Source organism: Aspergillus heteromorphus (assembly GCF_003184545.1).
Source record: "Aspergillus heteromorphus CBS 117.55 chromosome Unknown BO70scaffold_2, whole genome shotgun sequence".
NCBI classification, from domain to species: Eukaryota; Fungi; Ascomycota; class Eurotiomycetes; order Eurotiales; family Aspergillaceae; genus Aspergillus; species Aspergillus heteromorphus.
The window spans coordinates 1,249,804-1,265,276 of NW_020290407.1; the positions used below are offsets into that span (position 1 = coordinate 1,249,804).

The 15,473-nt window shown below is 53.8% G+C and overlaps 6 protein-coding genes across 6 annotated transcripts; 3 read left to right on the forward strand and 3 right to left on the reverse strand.

The window, feature by feature from the left end:
* Window positions 1-205: 205 nt before the first annotated feature.
* On the reverse strand, window positions 206-2,480 carry BO70DRAFT_329271 (DNA topoisomerase 3; the record flags this gene model as incomplete). Its single annotated transcript, XM_025540773.1, has 7 exons — window positions 206-1,056; window positions 1,105-1,241; window positions 1,296-1,618; window positions 1,679-1,848; window positions 1,900-2,078; window positions 2,133-2,333; window positions 2,391-2,480. 7 exons carry the CDS (start codon window positions 2,478-2,480, stop codon window positions 270-272), a joined length of 1,887 nt encoding a protein of 628 aa, XP_025403498.1. The 3' UTR covers window positions 206-269.
* Window positions 2,481-2,853: 373 nt separating this feature from the next.
* Window positions 2,854-4,543, forward strand: BO70DRAFT_425967 (DUF1295 domain protein). The gene is made up of 2 exons (XM_025547736.1): window positions 2,854-3,285; window positions 3,337-4,543. The coding sequence occupies exons 1-2, from the start codon at window positions 2,914-2,916 to the stop codon at window positions 4,063-4,065; spliced, it is 1,101 nt and encodes a 366-aa protein (XP_025403499.1). The 5' UTR covers window positions 2,854-2,913; the 3' UTR covers window positions 4,066-4,543.
* A 673-nt stretch (window positions 4,544-5,216) lies between these two features.
* BO70DRAFT_283323 (ATP-dependent metallopeptidase FtsH/Yme1/Tma family protein) lies at window positions 5,217-7,933 on the reverse strand (the record flags this gene model as incomplete). Its single annotated transcript, XM_025539085.1, has 2 exons — window positions 5,217-6,007; window positions 6,085-7,933. 2 exons carry the CDS (start codon window positions 7,931-7,933, stop codon window positions 5,217-5,219), a joined length of 2,640 nt encoding a protein of 879 aa, XP_025403500.1.
* Window positions 7,934-8,409: 476 nt separating this feature from the next.
* On the reverse strand, window positions 8,410-9,570 carry BO70DRAFT_358496 (ribosomal eL24 family protein). The gene is made up of 3 exons (XM_025542310.1): window positions 9,308-9,570; window positions 9,106-9,207; window positions 8,410-9,054 (listed from the first exon to the last, which is right to left on the reverse strand). Exons 1-3 carry the CDS (start codon window positions 9,310-9,312, stop codon window positions 8,598-8,600), a joined length of 564 nt encoding a protein of 187 aa, XP_025403501.1. The 5' UTR covers window positions 9,313-9,570; the 3' UTR covers window positions 8,410-8,597.
* A 26-nt stretch (window positions 9,571-9,596) lies between these two features.
* pam18 (putative mitochondrial DnaJ chaperone (Tim14)) lies at window positions 9,597-10,413 on the forward strand. The gene is made up of 4 exons (XM_025540774.1): window positions 9,597-9,700; window positions 9,780-9,853; window positions 9,911-9,964; window positions 10,020-10,413. The coding sequence occupies exons 1-4, from the start codon at window positions 9,650-9,652 to the stop codon at window positions 10,156-10,158; spliced, it is 318 nt and encodes a 105-aa protein (XP_025403502.1). The 5' UTR covers window positions 9,597-9,649; the 3' UTR covers window positions 10,159-10,413.
* A 1,340-nt stretch (window positions 10,414-11,753) lies between these two features.
* Window positions 11,754-15,242, forward strand: atrR (transcription factor atrR). Its single transcript, XM_025548769.1, has 7 exons — window positions 11,754-12,105; window positions 12,173-12,300; window positions 12,362-12,741; window positions 12,803-13,299; window positions 13,352-13,527; window positions 13,579-14,139; window positions 14,191-15,242. Exons 1-7 carry the CDS (start codon window positions 11,908-11,910, stop codon window positions 14,957-14,959), a joined length of 2,709 nt encoding a protein of 902 aa, XP_025403503.1. The 5' UTR covers window positions 11,754-11,907; the 3' UTR covers window positions 14,960-15,242.
* The last annotated feature ends 231 nt before the right edge of the window (window positions 15,243-15,473 follow it).

Below are 15,473 nucleotides of genomic sequence, written 5' to 3' on the forward strand. Positions count from 1 at the left end.
AGAATGAACTATGGCGGAGAGAGAGTGTCAGAAATCATAACAACCCGACTAAACTGCGTCTCCATACCCTCCCACTCGGGAAGGATGGGTGGGTGGCACCTGCCTGGTCCGCATATAGTGGTAGTGGGATCGGCTCCTCTGCTACTGCTGGGTTATGTCACACCACTTGATCATGATGAATATCAGAATCTATTAGAATCCACTGATGAAGGGTATCAAATCATATCATATCCAGCCAACACAAACACAACTCCAAACATAATCCCTTCCTAAGCCGCGGATTCATTCAGATACTTCCGACACGCTTCCTTCAACATATTGATCCTCCGCTGCGTATGTACAAAAACCTCCCGGTACATATCCAGACCCTCCTGCACAACCTGATGCCGAGTCCTAGACCCAGCACAGATCTCACGCATACGGAGCTCCATCTCCTTACGGAGGAACGGCTTACTCAAGGACGGGCTATCAGGCATACCCGCAAAGACATTGTCATACCCTTCGACTAACGCAATCCCCAGCCGAGTCGGGATCAGCTCCTTCGTCGCATTTCGACCGCTTCCGCGCGAATGAACAGCAACATACTGCCGCTCCTTAATCTTGGCAATATGTTCGGCCATGGTCGCGTCCGTGCCGATTCCATTAGCATCCATGAGCCCGATCAGTTCTGGTTCCGTGAGGTAGTTCGGGGGTGATGTTTTGCCGTCGAAGATCTTAGCTTCGGTGGGTTCGAAGAGCTCTCCCATCTGGAAATTGGGTAGTTGTTGGCTGCTCTCCCACTTGTCGTAGACGTAGACGTCGAGGTAGTTTCGTTCCAGCACGAGGAGGCCCTTGGCGTGGAAGAATTCGTCGCCGTATTGGATCTCGACTTCGCTGGTTTGACCTTTTGCGTCCTCGGAGCAGCATGCGAGGAAGCGGCGCACGACGAATTCGTAGACTTTCTTCTCGTCGGCGGTTAGGGCAGTGGGCGCGACCCAGCAGATGGGGTGGATGGGCGGATGGGCTTGGTCATTGTGTCGGCCTGCGCGGGGCGTTCGAAATGCGCCATCGAGGAGACTGGTGTGGTTAGTAGCTGCAGGGGGATGGGGGTTGGGGGGTGTTTACTTTCGAGCGTATTGGCCCCAGTTTCCGTCGGGGAGTTGTTTCTCGACCAGTTTCTTCAGGTCGATTGCCTTGTCGAACTGGTCTGTTTCGGTACGGGGGTAGCTGATGAAGCCCTTCGTGTAGAGGCCTTCTGCGACCTAAGAAGTGTAAGTGGTGATGGCATGAATATATGACCGAGGTGCATGTTCTACCTTCATGATTGTTTGACTGTCCATGCGTAGGAATCTACTACCCATCATTTGCAGATCGACAGTAGTCAATGGCAGAGGCCTCCACTTGCTCGTTGGCTTTTGATTGACCTTGGTAACTTTGGCCTTTTTTGCCTTCAAGCACCGCTCCAACATCACCGTCACAACAGCTCTGTCGAAGAGATGGACGCGCTTCCACAGGAAGTTGACTTTGATGTCTTCTCGCGAATGCATGACTTTGATGCCCCAGAAAGACTCAGGTTTGAAGTTCTTTACTCGAAGGTAGCGGTCGACCACGAAGCCGAGGGTTGGAAATTGACAGGACCCTACTCGATGGTTAGGCAGGTAGTCACGATTTGGCAGCCCACGGGGTGGGAGCGGCATACCATAACTTATGACGGTATCCTTCAGAGCTGCAGAAAGAGGCTTCAGTTGCAGGGTTTGCAAGCGTGTGAACGCAGCACCAATGCGAAGATCGAGCTCGATTCTCGCTGCTACCGCGTTTGCCTGGAGGTCATCGAGTTCGATGAGTGCTCGAGCAGCACTAAGAACATGGCTGGAAGGAAAGGTCAGCTGTATGGCACATAATATGTGGACCGGTACTCACGCCTTCTCCGTATTGCTGAATCTCGCTCGTTTGACGAGAATTCGCGGGTTCCCTTCCTTGGCCTGTTTGCGGATTTCCGTCCCAATATGCTCACCCTCTCGATCGCAATCGGTCCAGATAAAAAGGGCCTTGCTTCCTTGGGCCTGCTCTTGGATGTTCGCTGCAATGGCTACTTTATCCTGTTCAAGGATTAGTATACAGTCGTCTGCCCCAAAGCATCATGGATTGCATACATGGTCCACAGTCTCGAGTACTGGAGCCTCAAACAGCGCCGCCGGTGGACACGACAGCCAGGCTTTGTACTGACGCTCGAAATCCAGACTCGTCAAGTGTCCGATGACGCTGGTCATGGTTACGGAGCAATAGCCCCAAGGCGCGCCGAAATTGAACTCAAATACATAATTCTTCACGTATTGGTTCCCCTGGATGGCTATCTACTTCTACTTCAGCATCCACTGCTTCCACGACCGGTCCGGTCAAAAGCCACTTACTGTTCGGAAGGACCCTCCGGACAAGTGCTGGGCCACAGCTTTGGCGATGGCAGGCTTTTCTGCCACGCACAGCACCCTGGGGACAGGCATGACCGTAGGTCCAGATCAGGAAGCACCACTCGAGCGCGTCCACGGCATCTCCTCATTTGCAATGCCCAGCCGGCGACGAATTGGTGGGCATGGCTGAGTGGTTTTCGGACTTGAAGCTCCGAACACGAAAAAGACGCGAGGATCACGGGAAGGCAAGAGGGCGGGGGGGGTTGCCTTGATGCCTGAGGGTATGCCGGCGTGAGGGTCTGCCTGCCTGAGGCAGTGACAGCTCTACCACACTAGTCCCGAGCGGGGCAAGCGGCGGCACGATGCCCAGCGGCCTGAGGCCTGTGCACACGGTTGCTCGGCTGTTGTTAGGCTGTTGGTTGTTGTTGTGCTTGTTATGTTTTCGCGGCCACCTTTTCTACTTTCTCTCCACTTGCATGCGACAGCTTTGCAATCACCCCAGCAGCAAGCAGTCCAGCTTACCAACATGGCGCTACCACTCCCTGACGTCAAGTCCGTCACGGACTGTGCTTCTTTCGGTCACACCGTCCTACCTTTCCTGTCGCAACTCGCCGCGCTTCCCGAGCGACTGCAGATTGCGGCCGAGGCCAAGGATGTCGACATCCTGAAGGACATCTACCTCTCCACCAACCCTCTCGTCACGGCCCTGGCCACCAGTCTCTTCCTCTCCATTCTCTTCCTCCTCTTCTCCGAGATCAACCGGAACTACTCCCAGGTTGACCGGTTCTGGAGCATCCTGCCCGCCGTCTACAATGTGCACTTCGCCGTCTGGGCGCGCCTGTCGGGTCTCCGGACCCAGAGCCTGGATACCATCGCGGTCATCACCTTGATGTGGAGTGTAAGACCCTGCGCTCACCCTTTTCCCTTCTATCGAAGCTAACCCGTCCAGGCCCGCCTAACCTTCAACTACTGGCGTCGAGGCGGCTACTCCATCGGCTCCGAGGACTACCGGTGGCAGATCGTGCGCTCGAAGGTGAACAACCGGTTCGTGTTCTTCATCTTCAACATCGTCTTCATCAGCCTGGCGCAGTCCCTGCTGCTCCTCGCCATCACGACCCCGACCTACAACTTCCTCCTTCTCTCCCGTCTGGACCAGAAGGCCTTCGAGGTCCCCGACCTCGCCTTCTCCCGCGTCGCCTTCTTCTTCATCATCATTGAATACTTCGCCGACCAGCAGCAGTGGAACTTCCAGTCCGCCAAGGAGGAGTACCAGAAGAATGCCCGCATTCCCGACCAGTACAAGGCCAACTACACCCCGGAGGACTTGGAGCGCGGATTCGTCGTCAGCGGCCTGTGGTCTCTGTCCCGCCACCCTAACTTCGTCTGCGAGCAGGCCATCTGGCTTACCCTGTACCTCTGGAACGCCTACCGCACCGAGTCCTACATCCAGTGGACTGGTATCGGCCTCCTGGGCTACCTCCTCATCTTCCAGGGTAGCACTCGTCTCACCGAGTCCATCAGCGCCAGCAAGTATCCCGAATACCGCGAGTACCAGGCCCGTGTCGGACGCTTCATCCCTCGTCTGTCCGTCAAGCCCAAGTACAAGAGCAGTGGCAAAAAGAAGTCCCGTCAACCTGCCACCGAGCAGACCGAGGAGACAGACAAGAAGAGCCAGTGAGCATATGGCTGGCTACCTACCCAGTCATCTTCCTCATCTTCATATATTAGCCCGCGTCGTTGATTCGTAGCGGGCTTTCTTGAATCTACTCAATACTTGTCTGATCTTTTCCCCTTCTTTCTCTTTTCTCTTGGATTTACAACTTCTTGGAGTACATATTTGGCATTGAAGATTTCTTGAAAACATACCTTATATTATTATTCCCTTCTTCTTCACACCTTCTCATCTTCGCTCCCTACCTTCATCTTTTATCAACGAAAATTTCTTTTCTTCCGATTCTGGTTGAAACGGGCGTATACTAGGACTAGGTTGATTAGGCCGGTGGGGTTTTGGTGTTTGTTGTTTGTTGTCTGTTGGTGGGTAGCCTGTGTTCCTGTTCTGTTCTGTTCTGTCCTGTCCTGTCCTGTTGTGTTCTGCTATTTACCAGCCAGAGCTAAGTAGGTAGCCGCTTCATGCAGTACATCATGAAGAATCTTACTCCTTCAGATAAATCTACAGTCACCTCATGTGATCATTCTCTAGCATTCGAGTAGATGTAATCTAGTTAGTGCCAGAAGTCGGAAGTCGGAAGTTAAAAAAATAACTACATGAACACCATAAACCCCACTAAACAACCAGTGAACGGCCTTCTAGACATCAAAGATATCAATAAAACTATGACTGACTACCTACTATACAAGTACAATACACTGGAAACCTTCCCAGAGAGAGAGAGAGAGAGAGAGCCTGGGAGAAAGCGAACGAGGAGACGGGGGAAGAGCTGGTGGTGGTATCAGGGATGGATGGATGGATCGGGGCAAGGAGTAGAGATGATGGAGCAGGCAATACACGTAAATACCCAGACAACGTGAAGAGGGGAGAGGGAGGGGAGGGGCGGTGGGGGGTGAAGGCATACATATCCTAATATTTATGGAGACAGCATGAGGCAGAAGATAAAATGAGGAAAAGTAAAAAAAAAAGCCTTTGCAGAGAAAAAAAAGATATCGGAAAGGAGATGCTCCGTGTCAAATAAATACAAAACCCAACCCAAGCAGATGAATGAGAAAGAATAAAAAAAAAGAGAATATGATATATGATGTGTTTCATGCACCTGCACCCCTCGTTCAGCCGTGATATCGCCTGCTCACACAAGGAGGATAGATGGAAAGCGTCTATTGTGATGGGAGGATGGGAGTCGAGTCTCGGCCATCCTTGCCCTCGGTGGCGTCGTCCACTTGGGTAGGCTCGGGGGGAGAGATGGTGCCGCGGCCGTCGAAGTACTTGGCGAACTCGCCGGTTTCAGGCCACTCCCTAGGGCCAAGAAGACGAATCATGTCGTCACGGCTGAGGACCTCCTTGGACAGGAGTTCCTCGGCCACGATGCCGACTTCCTTCTTCTTCTCAGTGAGGAGGGTGTGGCACTGCTGGTAGGCCTGCGCGATGATGTGACGGACCTCCTCGTCGATTTCCCGGGCCGTGTTCTCGGAGAACGGCTTGAGCATCTGGGATTGGGGATCATCCTCGTAGTAGATGTAGCCCAGCTTGGGAGACATGCCGAACTTCGTCACCATGGCGCTGGCCATCTTCGTGACCTTGTTGAAGTCGTCGGAGGCTCCGCTGGTGACGGTCTCAAAATGCAGCTCCTCGCTGACACGTCCTCCCAGAGTCATGGCCATGCGGTCCATGAACTGGCGGCGGTTCATCAGGTAAGTGTCACCTCCCGCCGGCAGGTACTGGGCATAGCCCAGAGCGCCTTGGCCACGGGGGATGATGGACACCTTGAGGAGAGGGTCGGCCCAACGGAAGTACCATCCACAGACGGCGTGGCCGGCCTCGTGGTAGGCAACAGTACGCTTCTCCTCGGGCGAAAGCACAAGGGATTTCTTCTCCAAGCCACCAATCACACGTTCAATCGCTGTCTCGAAGTGCTTCATGGTGACGGTGTCGGCGTTTTCACGAGCGGCTGGACATAATAGTTAGTTATTTGTTCGTGACTTTCGATTTTTTTTTTTTCCGTTTTACGGGAACGAGTCAACATACCAACCAGAGCAGCCTCGTTACAACAGTTAGCAATATCAGCACCAGCAAACCCGGGAGTCAAAGCTGAAAGTCTACCCTTGAGGTATTCGATATCCTCGTTCGTCACGATCTTCTTCAGGTGGACGCCGAAGATCTGCTTACGGCCATCCATGGTGGGTCTGTCGATGGAAATGTGTCGATCGAAACGTCCGGGACGCATCAAAGCCTTATCGAGAACGTCGGGTCTGTTCGTACCAGCCAACACCACAATTTGTTCCGAACTGTTGAAGCCGTCCATTTCGGTCAGGATCTGGTTCAAGGTGCTCTCACGCTCATCATTGCCGCCACCGTGAGTCGATTTGCCTCTCGCCTTACCAATGGCATCAATCTCATCAATGAAAATAATGCACGGCGTGTTTTTCCGAGCGTTGGCAAACAGATCACGAACTCGGGAAGGACCAACACCGACAAACATCTCCACGAACTCCGAACCACTGACACTGAAGAACGGCACACCGGATTCGCCAGCCGTGGCCTTCGCCAGGAGCGTTTTACCAGTACCGGGAGGACCCGACAGAATGGCACCACGAGGAATCTTAGCACCCAGCTTCTCGAACCTCTTAGGGTTCTTCAGGAAGCTGACGAATTCCATGATTTCCACCTTAGCTTCGTCCATTCCAGCCACGTCGGCGAACTTAGTCCTGATATCGGTCTCATGGTTGAACCGTTTGGCCCGGCTCTTACCAATGCCAAATATCCCACTCTGGCCACCTCCGCTACCGGCACGTCTCGTCATATAATACAGACCAAGCATGACAATGGCCGTGGGGGCAAGCGAAAACAGCGTAGAAACCCAGGAAATTTCCTGCCGGTGGGTGACGGGAATCCGTTCGGCGGGGGGGATTCCGAGTTCCCTCTGGGCTAGGTCCAGTCTCTGTTCAAAGCCCTCGGCAGAGCCAATCGTGAAATAGTAGTAGACAAGAGGATTGGTAGAAGGACCATCCTGGGAAACTTGGAACACCGCGTCACGGCGCAGTTCTACCCGGACTCTGTTGCCGTTGATGACGGTCAGCTTCTCGACCAGGCCCTTGTCCAGGAAGTCCGCTCTAAATTCCTGCCAGGTAATATCCCTGGAACTTTCACCCTGGAGGCTGCTCCAAATCCAGTAGGTGACAAACAGGCTGATGATAATGGTAGGCGTGTCCAGTTTGATTTCTCGTACTTTGAATTCCGGAGTCTTCTGGTTGTTGGATTTGCCCCCGGAACTCTGGCCTTGCGAATCTTCCGAACGAGCCTGCTGCTCCTTCTGCTTTTGCTCTTCCGCATTCGCCGGGGCCCTCCCCGACCTCTCCCGTTCTAACTCCTCCAACTTAGCAGCTAACCCTTTGAGGTGTTTCGACGCATGGCGCGTCAAGTTCACGTAGTCCATGATCGATACAGGCTTCGTTGACTTCAGACGCTCTTGGATGAAGGCCTTCAACTCCGGAGGGAACCCGTCTCGCATGATCACTGTGCGCACGTCATCGAGCATCGTTTGGTGCTTGCCCGACACATGTTCCTTGGCGGATCTGGTGAACCGGTCAAGCATCTCCTGCTCCTCCTGACTGAGGACCGATTGAGGCTCCTTCGGCTGTCCGCCATTATTTTTGGGTCCGGATCCCGAGCTCGGTGTCTTGCTGTCCTTGTCATTCGGGGGATTCGGTTTGCCGTCGGGCTGGGTGGCATATGTCCTCGTCCGGTGGGCGAGGATCAGCGATGAAAGTCTTGATTGCGGTGCGTGCGCAGAGAGCGGTCCTGCGCGGTAGAAGCAGTCCGCGGCTCTCCTCGAGTATCGAGCAAGATTGCCTGGCCGTCGGAGCAAGGAGGCCATGGTCGAGGAAGACGAGCCCGAAGGCTAAGGTCTAGGGTGAAAGTTCGGATGTATCAATTGAATATGGAGGCCGTCGAATCCATACGGGCCCTCTTTTCGGGGGGAGGGGGAGGAGGGAGGCTGGAGGAGGCGCGGGGGTATTGGAAAGCTCTGGGGAGCTGATGGCGGCTACGAAGTTCGACTTGGTTCACCGTTTCCCGCCGCCTTCGATTTTCGCCGTTCCAGCGGCCGGCTGACTCATCCGCCCACCGCCTCGCCGGCCAGAACCCGAAGGAAGTCAGTGGACGGGGATATCGTCATCCACTAGATCGAGACATGCAAGAGTTATTATTACGTATGCGGTGCTATTACTGGGGTTATCGGGGTCTATCAGAGTCTGTCAGAGTCTGTCAGGTCTATCAGGGGCCACCTGTCCGGATCATTACAGATATCTATCTACCTTACGGCCTCAAACTGTAGAGCAAGTCTTTTGTATGATTAAGTCAATATACCTGCAAAGAAACCAATTCGGACATGAAAGTTCATCCCAGAGACCACTGGATACTGGATACTTTTGGATAGGAAAAGCTTGAAACACAGAACGAACCCAACTCCATCATAACCTCAAGGTATCGAACCCGACCTATACAGTCGGACAGAAAGAAACGTAGGAAACGCATGCCCTTTAATCGAGATCCATCTCCTCCTGGGTGGTACCATCCACCAGTACACGGGTCTTCTTCTTCTGCCGGAGCCGCTCCTCGCCGTGCAGCTTGCTCGTCTTGTCGGCCACCAGAGGCTGACCCTCCTCCCGCTCGCGGAGTTCCTTGCGGATGAGGTGCTCGCCGGTCATGACCACCTTGCGGTCCTCCTCGCGCTTGCGGTCCCGCGCAAGCTTGCCCGCCAACCGACGCTTCGTGAACACCCGCTCTCTGCGCGTCCGGATCTCCTCCACTCTCTCCATCGCCTTGATCGTGGCGGCGACCAGGTTGCGGTCGTACTTGACGGGGACGTTGCGCTTCTTGGCGAACTGGGACAGCACCAGCGACGAGTCGACGATCATCTCCTTGCCCTTGGCGGCGCGACCGGCCTTGGTCCACTTCACACGTCTCGGTTGCCGCTTGGCCTTGAAGTTCTGATGGGTGAAGGAGGAGTTAGCTTGCACCTGGCCAGACCGGGGAGGCGGGACTTATCATTTGCTTCGGCAGAATCTGAAGGCCTTGGCATCGTTACGGACGAACTGAATACCCTTGCTAGGGTAGACGGGCCTAGAGCAGAAATGGCACGTTTCGACTCTGTCGGGGGGGAGTCAGCCAGCAAGTTCTCGCAGCAGGCAAAAAGTTTATCGGGCGGGCGGACGACGCCGTAGACTGAGAGACAGAGACTGAGACTCACCTCATGTTGGGCGAGTGGGTTGACCTGTGTAAGCCCGGGAGTGGCGGTCGGGTATGGAGAGAGAAAGTCGAAAACCGAAAGCTGAGGTCAGAAGTCGCAATGAACTCCTATCCCACCGTCGTGAAGAGAAGATCTCCGACCCTCAGGACAGGAACCGCATCAAAAATTGAAGCGTGGAGCAACCGGCGCTAAACCCAACCGGGCAATGCGGCGCCGCTCCGATTTTTTATCTGGACTTCCGCTTCTCCCCAACGTCACTCCTTCGATATCCCGTGTCCCTTGGTGCCTCGACTCTCCCCCCACGTCTCTTTCTTTTCTGACCCGTCGTTCGACTGCTTCAACATGGCTTCCGCTCTTGCTGTTGGCTTTGGTATCGCTACCGCCGCCTTTTTGGTAAGCTAGGATCAGGATCCCGGGGTGGACTCCGCAGCACAGATAACAGAACGGCTAACATCTCACCTTCGTCTATCAGGGTCGTGCGGGTCTCGTTGCCTACCGCCGTTCCCAGGGAGGCGTGAATGCCGTGGGAAAGGCCTTCTACAAGGGGTTAGTTGTATAGCATGGACGTCATGAGATATCCGCGGACCGCTAACGCGCATACAGTGGCTTTGATCAGCGGATGACTCGCCGTGAAGCCTCCTTGATCCTGGAACTCCCGTATGTCGACCCGTCTACCCCCGGTATCTTTGAATATGTCTAACTAAGCCGATAGGGAGCGCACTCTGAACAAGGACAAGGTCCGCAAGAAGCACCGCCAGCTCATGCTTCTCAACCACCCCGATCGCGGCGGCAGCCCGTATCTCGCGACCAAGATCAACGAGGCCAAGGAGTTCCTCGACAAGAACACCTAGGGTCTTCCAGAACACGTTCTCCGTCGACGACCGGCTCGGGCGTCAGTGGATTTGAGGAGGAAGCCTGGAGATATACATGATGCTTTAGGCATCGTTTATTGTACAAGAGAATTTCTTTGGGTGCATAGCGAGGCGTTGGTGGGATTTTGCGACGACGAGAGATATCTCTTCGTGCTCCGTACGGGGCTTTTACATTGTCACTATATCCTGATGAGATCGCCGCTCTTGAATATATAACTGTACCATTATCTGCAATTTTTACTTTGCCCATGCTCGCGCGGGCCTGCATTTGCTTAATTGAGCACTCGCGAGCGCGTTGCCGAATATAGTACGTGCTCAACGCCCATGGAAATCTTTCCGTTGCTTTTATCCGCCTGCAGCATTGCTGCAGCAATGAACAAGCGTGGCACCGCTGGGCAGCTGCTTCTATAGTATGCGTGACTTGACCATGTGTGTTGCGGTACAGTAGCAGATAGGACTGCGTAGGCGCCCGCGAATACGAAAAAAACAAGGATGAGACTCATTCGACGTGATACGTACAACGAACGTACAGCATACCACATCCAGTCGACATGCCCCCTGATTAACTTCTCCATACGAGGTCGACCGACAAAGAAAGGCGGCCGGGAAGGCGGGGGTCCGACTGGCCGACGGGCAGGCAGGCTGACCCAGCGCGCGTCGTTTGCCAGAAATCCCCCTTCGAATTCGGGCTTCCGCCAAGCCGCTGGCCGGCCGGGACGGAGAGACGCCATCCGCCACCAGCAAATTTTCATTCGCCCAGGACGGAGCCGGACCTTAGCGGATTCCGTGCTGGGCTGATCGAGTTGGGATATACGGAGTGCAGTGCCACGGTTTCAGCACGACAGGGTCAAGTCCGGATGGCGCCAAACAGGTGGCCGTCTCGGGTTTTTCGTCGAGTCATTGGAGGTTAGTGGCACCTAAACTCATAGTAGTAGCAGGTGTAGCTATCTATCTAGTCCCACGGCGTACTGGGTAGGTAGGTCGGTAGATAGATAGGCAGAGATGCAAGGCAGATACCTACTATACCCAGATGGGCGCATCGGGGAGAACAAAGCTTAGGGCATCCTGCCAAAGGCAGCAACCGTTTACGTGACTCCAACCCTCGGCGTTAGCTTACCTCCTCGCGATGTCTCCGAGTCATATCTAAAGCTAGAATGTCGGCCTCGTTTTTTTTCCCTTTTCCACGCTCCATGATCGAGGTTCCATCATTATTGTCCGAGGTCCCTCCATTCCTTACCAGGACCTGACATCACCTGTCATTTCTTCTTCCCCTCATCCTGTCCCTACAAGATACAGTACTTGTTGTAGCTCCAACGCGGTCGACTCGCCACGTGCCTGTATTGGGGAAAGATCGGGTTGAGTGAGAGAGAGTGAGTGAGTAAGCCACACTGTCAGCCATTCTTCCCATCATCATCATCATTCCCTTTCACTGTCACCCCCTCCCCTCCCCCTCCCCCTTTGCCTCTTGGAAAGCGCTTCCCCACCGGACACTGACTCTGACCCGGCTCACCCTAGTCATTCCTTATTGGAATCTTGATTATCTGACAGCATCCCGTCGCACTCCCTCCCTCCCTCCCCCCCGGTTGACGTCTTCGGGGAACGAACCCCGCATCGCCCAGTACGCTTGAAGCATACACTACCCGCTTAGACTGGGACTCCACCCCGTCATAGGCAAGCTCTCAACTAGCTACGCCTCGACATACCGCCTCATACCGCCTCTCCTTCACCATGGATGGCATCGGAGATGCCCCCGAGGGCATGGGCTTCGACATGCCCATCCTCATGAGCAACCACCAGCAGTTTTTCGGTGCCTACGGGTCCGACGGGTCGCCGATAGGTATGCAGCAGAACATGGTCTACCAGGATGATCCGTCGATGGGCGTCGGGGACGACAGCAATGATCCCAAGAGACGGAGAATCGCGCGGGTGAGTGGATGGCCTTCCATCTGATAATGGCCGCTAGGTTTCAGTGAGCTCATCGTTCTCCGCATAGGCTTGCGACATGTGTCGGAAGAAGAAGATCAAATGCGACGGGAAGATGCCCAAGTGCTCGCATTGCATCAACTACAAGACGGAATGTGTCTTCACCCAGGTTGAGAAGAAACGGAATCCGCCGAAAGGGTATGTCTTATCTGAACCGCCGGTCGGTGTCTGCTCGCGCTCACTGTCCCTCGTCGCATAGTGCCAAATATATCGAAGGGTTGGAAAATCGGCTGGGAAGAATGGAGTCGCTGCTTCGTCTCTCTGGCCTCCTGTCAGAGGAAGATGGCGGAAAGACGGATCTGGGAACGCTGGAGAAACGCCTGGCCGACCGATCGCTGGCGAACGGGGGGCTCAATGGTCCTAAAAGTCCGAATAGATCCAGTGCTTCCGCTTCCAACGCCCAATCGCAACAGACCTCATCATCCCATCATTCTACACCGCGTGTAGATTCCCAGTCCAGCCCGCACACCGCTGCTACGTCGCCAGAGTCGCAGAAGGAATCAGAGACTGAGGTTGAGGGTCTGTCGGATATGATGTGTTCGCTGGTGACGAACAATTGCGGGGAGACACGATATATCGGTGGGTGCCTTCGACTTGCCTTAAGATATTCGTTTGATGGGCCGACTAACAACTGCGACAGGATCGTCTTCTGGTTTTTCGATATTCTCGCCGAAGGGCATCCAGTGGGTCAACGAAAAGACGGGCGACACTTCGTTTCAGGATATGATTTCGTCCGCTTACATCGATGACAACAAGTGGATGTATTGGAAGCCCGAAATCTTCAGCGACATTTTTGCTCGTCGTGTCTTCAAGCCACTGCCTCCGAAAGAAGAGGCGATCTCTCTGTTCAAAGACTTCTTCTCAAATTTCAATTGCATGTTCCCGCTCTTTCACGAGCCGACCTTCATGCACTTGGTCGAGCGGCAGTATTCTCGAGATCCATATGAAGGCTCTGGGTGGTGGGCAAGCATGAATGTCGTCCTGGCCATCGCGCACAGAATACGCGTTATGAGTAATCTGGTGCCTCAAGATGAGGATAAGAAAGGATGGCTCTACTTGAAGAATGCCATGGCTGTTTTGACTGAGCTTACTATGAGGAATACGGACCTGCTAAGCGTGCAGGCGCTGCTGGGCATGGTGAGTGAACTTACCCATAGTATGTAAGGATCGGTCGCTGATTGATCTGTAGTCTCTTTTCTTGCAAGGAACGCCCAACCCTCAGCCGTCGTTCTTCCTGGTTGCGGCCGCCATTCGGCTCTCCCACAGCATCGGTCTCCACAAACGGGGCTCTGGATTTGGGTTGAATCCGGTGGAAGTGGAACAGCGGAAACGGGTGTTCTGGATTGCTTACCTTCTGGATAAGGAGTAAGTTGGACGCAATAGCCCCATTTTGGTACGTTCTAACTGTTGTAACAGCATCTGTCTCCGGTCCGGCCGCCCACCTGTCCAAGATGATGATGACATGAATGTTGAACTACCGAGTGATGATCCTCCAGACAACATTGGCAATGTCCCATTATCCGACGGGGGCAAATTTAATCTGTTCAGGTCTATGTGTCGCTTTGCCACCATCGAAAGTCGAGTGTACAAGCGACTCTATTCTGCGAAAGCATCGAAACAGTCTGACGGAGAACTACTGAACACAATTGGTGAGCTCGACAAGGAACTCGAGGAATGGAAGGACAGCATACCTCTGGAATTCCGGCCGGAGAACGAAATCAAAGCAACCTACTCGCCTCTCATCCTGCATGTTGTCGTTCTTCATTTCTCTTATTACAATTGCTTGACCACAATCCACCGCATGTCGGTACATCATGGTTACTGGACGAGCCGACTCTCCAACTACGCAATCCAGGGACTGAATGCCAGACCGCTGAACCCGAGGGTGTTCTTGTCTGCAGTCCTCTGTGTAACTGCTGCACGAGCATCTATCAACCTCATCAAATACATACCGCAGGGTGATTTCGCCTGTGTTTGGTAAGTCGGGAACACCATTACCTGGGCTCAACAGCTATCTAACAAGAACAGGTTGATACTTTATTACCCCGTCTCTTCTCTGGTTACTTTATTCGCCAACATCCTCCAGAACCCCAACGATGCCCGAGCGCGCTCGGACGTCAAGCTGATGAATGTGGTGGTGAATTTCCTGTCCACGCTTGTCTCGGATGAGTCGAATGGAAGCGTCAAGCGCATGCTTTCCCTCTGTGGCGAGTTTGAGCGGATCGCGCAGGTAGTCCTCGACAAAGCGGAGCGGGACTCGCACTCGAAAAAGAAGCGCAAGGCAACCCATGATGATGCAAAGAATGCGCCGCAACACGCTCCTAATAACAATCACCCCCCCACTACCCCAGCACCCAAACCAGCAGACCCAGCACCACCGCGACCACCAACCGCCACAAACGTCCCCTTCTCGCCGTCGTTCTCTACTCCTCGAACCCAGCCTCCCGCCAGCAACGGACCCAGTGAACCGCCACGACCCTTCCCAACCGAACAAACACAACCTCTCCCGTCAACAAACGGCTACACCCCCACTCTCCACGACAGCATGCAAGGCCTGTCTGGACTCGGCCCTGATTTCGAAATGCTGAGTCCCAATAACTTGGAGGGTGTCAATTTCGCCGACCAAGCACCTTTCACAACAAGCCCTGACACCCCTCTCCCAGCCTTCCAGCAACCCTTCGTCCCCCAGGATCTATGGCAGATGCCCATGACTATCGAATGGGACTGGGCAGACATGTCGAATAACTTTCCCGTATTCGGCAGCGATCCCAACGGAGGGACGCCAAATGGATCGTAACATGGCTAGCCATGACGAGACAAATCCTTGCAGCAGCAAGTGACAAAGAATCCGGGGAGTGATATGATACCATATTCTCAGTTCATACATACTTTTAGCTAGCGGAGTCCACGGCGTCCCACATCCACACACACACACATACATACATGCGTTACATACATACCTCTCCCCTTCGTTCTTCATCTTCTCTTCTCATACCTTAATTTCTTTCACACTTTCTATTCGTGTCATTTACTTGGCGTTCCCCCAAAAGTCCAGGACCACACCACACCACACCCCACTCTCCCACCTCTCCACTATCCACTTCACCTATTCCCCATCTCTTTTTTTCTTCTATTCTCACTTCTTTTTTTTGTCGGGGTTCCCCTCATCAGGAACTCCTACTTACGTATCTAGGGTCACGTACTGATATCACCTGCCGCAAAGAGCTGCATTGCAGTTTTCCTTGATTATCACCTTGCTTTTAGTTCGTGTTTGTGTCTATTTTTGTCTGTTTGTTTGGCGTTGGGTCGGC

Coding starts and splice junctions, on each gene's coding strand:
- BO70DRAFT_425967 (XM_025547736.1), top strand. CDS start 2,914: ATGGCGCTACCACTCCCTGACGTCAAGTCCGTCACGGACTGTGCTTCT. Junction 3,286..3,336: donor TCATCACCTTGATGTGGAGT/GTAAGACCCTGC, acceptor TAACCCGTCCAG/GCCCGCCTAACCTTCAACTA.
- BO70DRAFT_358496 (XM_025542310.1), bottom strand. Junction 9,055..9,105: donor AGATTCTGCCGAAGCAAATG/ATAAGTCCCGCC, acceptor CTCCTCCTTCAC/CCATCAGAACTTCAAGGCCA.
- pam18 (XM_025540774.1), top strand. CDS start 9,650: ATGGCTTCCGCTCTTGCTGTTGGCTTTGGTATCGCTACCGCCGCCTTT. Junction 9,701..9,779: donor TCGCTACCGCCGCCTTTTTG/GTAAGCTAGGAT, acceptor TTCGTCTATCAG/GGTCGTGCGGGTCTCGTTGC. Junction 9,965..10,019: donor TCCTTGATCCTGGAACTCCC/GTATGTCGACCC, acceptor CTAAGCCGATAG/GGAGCGCACTCTGAACAAGG.
- atrR (XM_025548769.1), top strand. CDS start 11,908: ATGGATGGCATCGGAGATGCCCCCGAGGGCATGGGCTTCGACATGCCC. Junction 12,301..12,361: donor AAACGGAATCCGCCGAAAGG/GTATGTCTTATC, acceptor CTCGTCGCATAG/TGCCAAATATATCGAAGGGT. Junction 14,140..14,190: donor GGTGATTTCGCCTGTGTTTG/GTAAGTCGGGAA, acceptor TAACAAGAACAG/GTTGATACTTTATTACCCCG.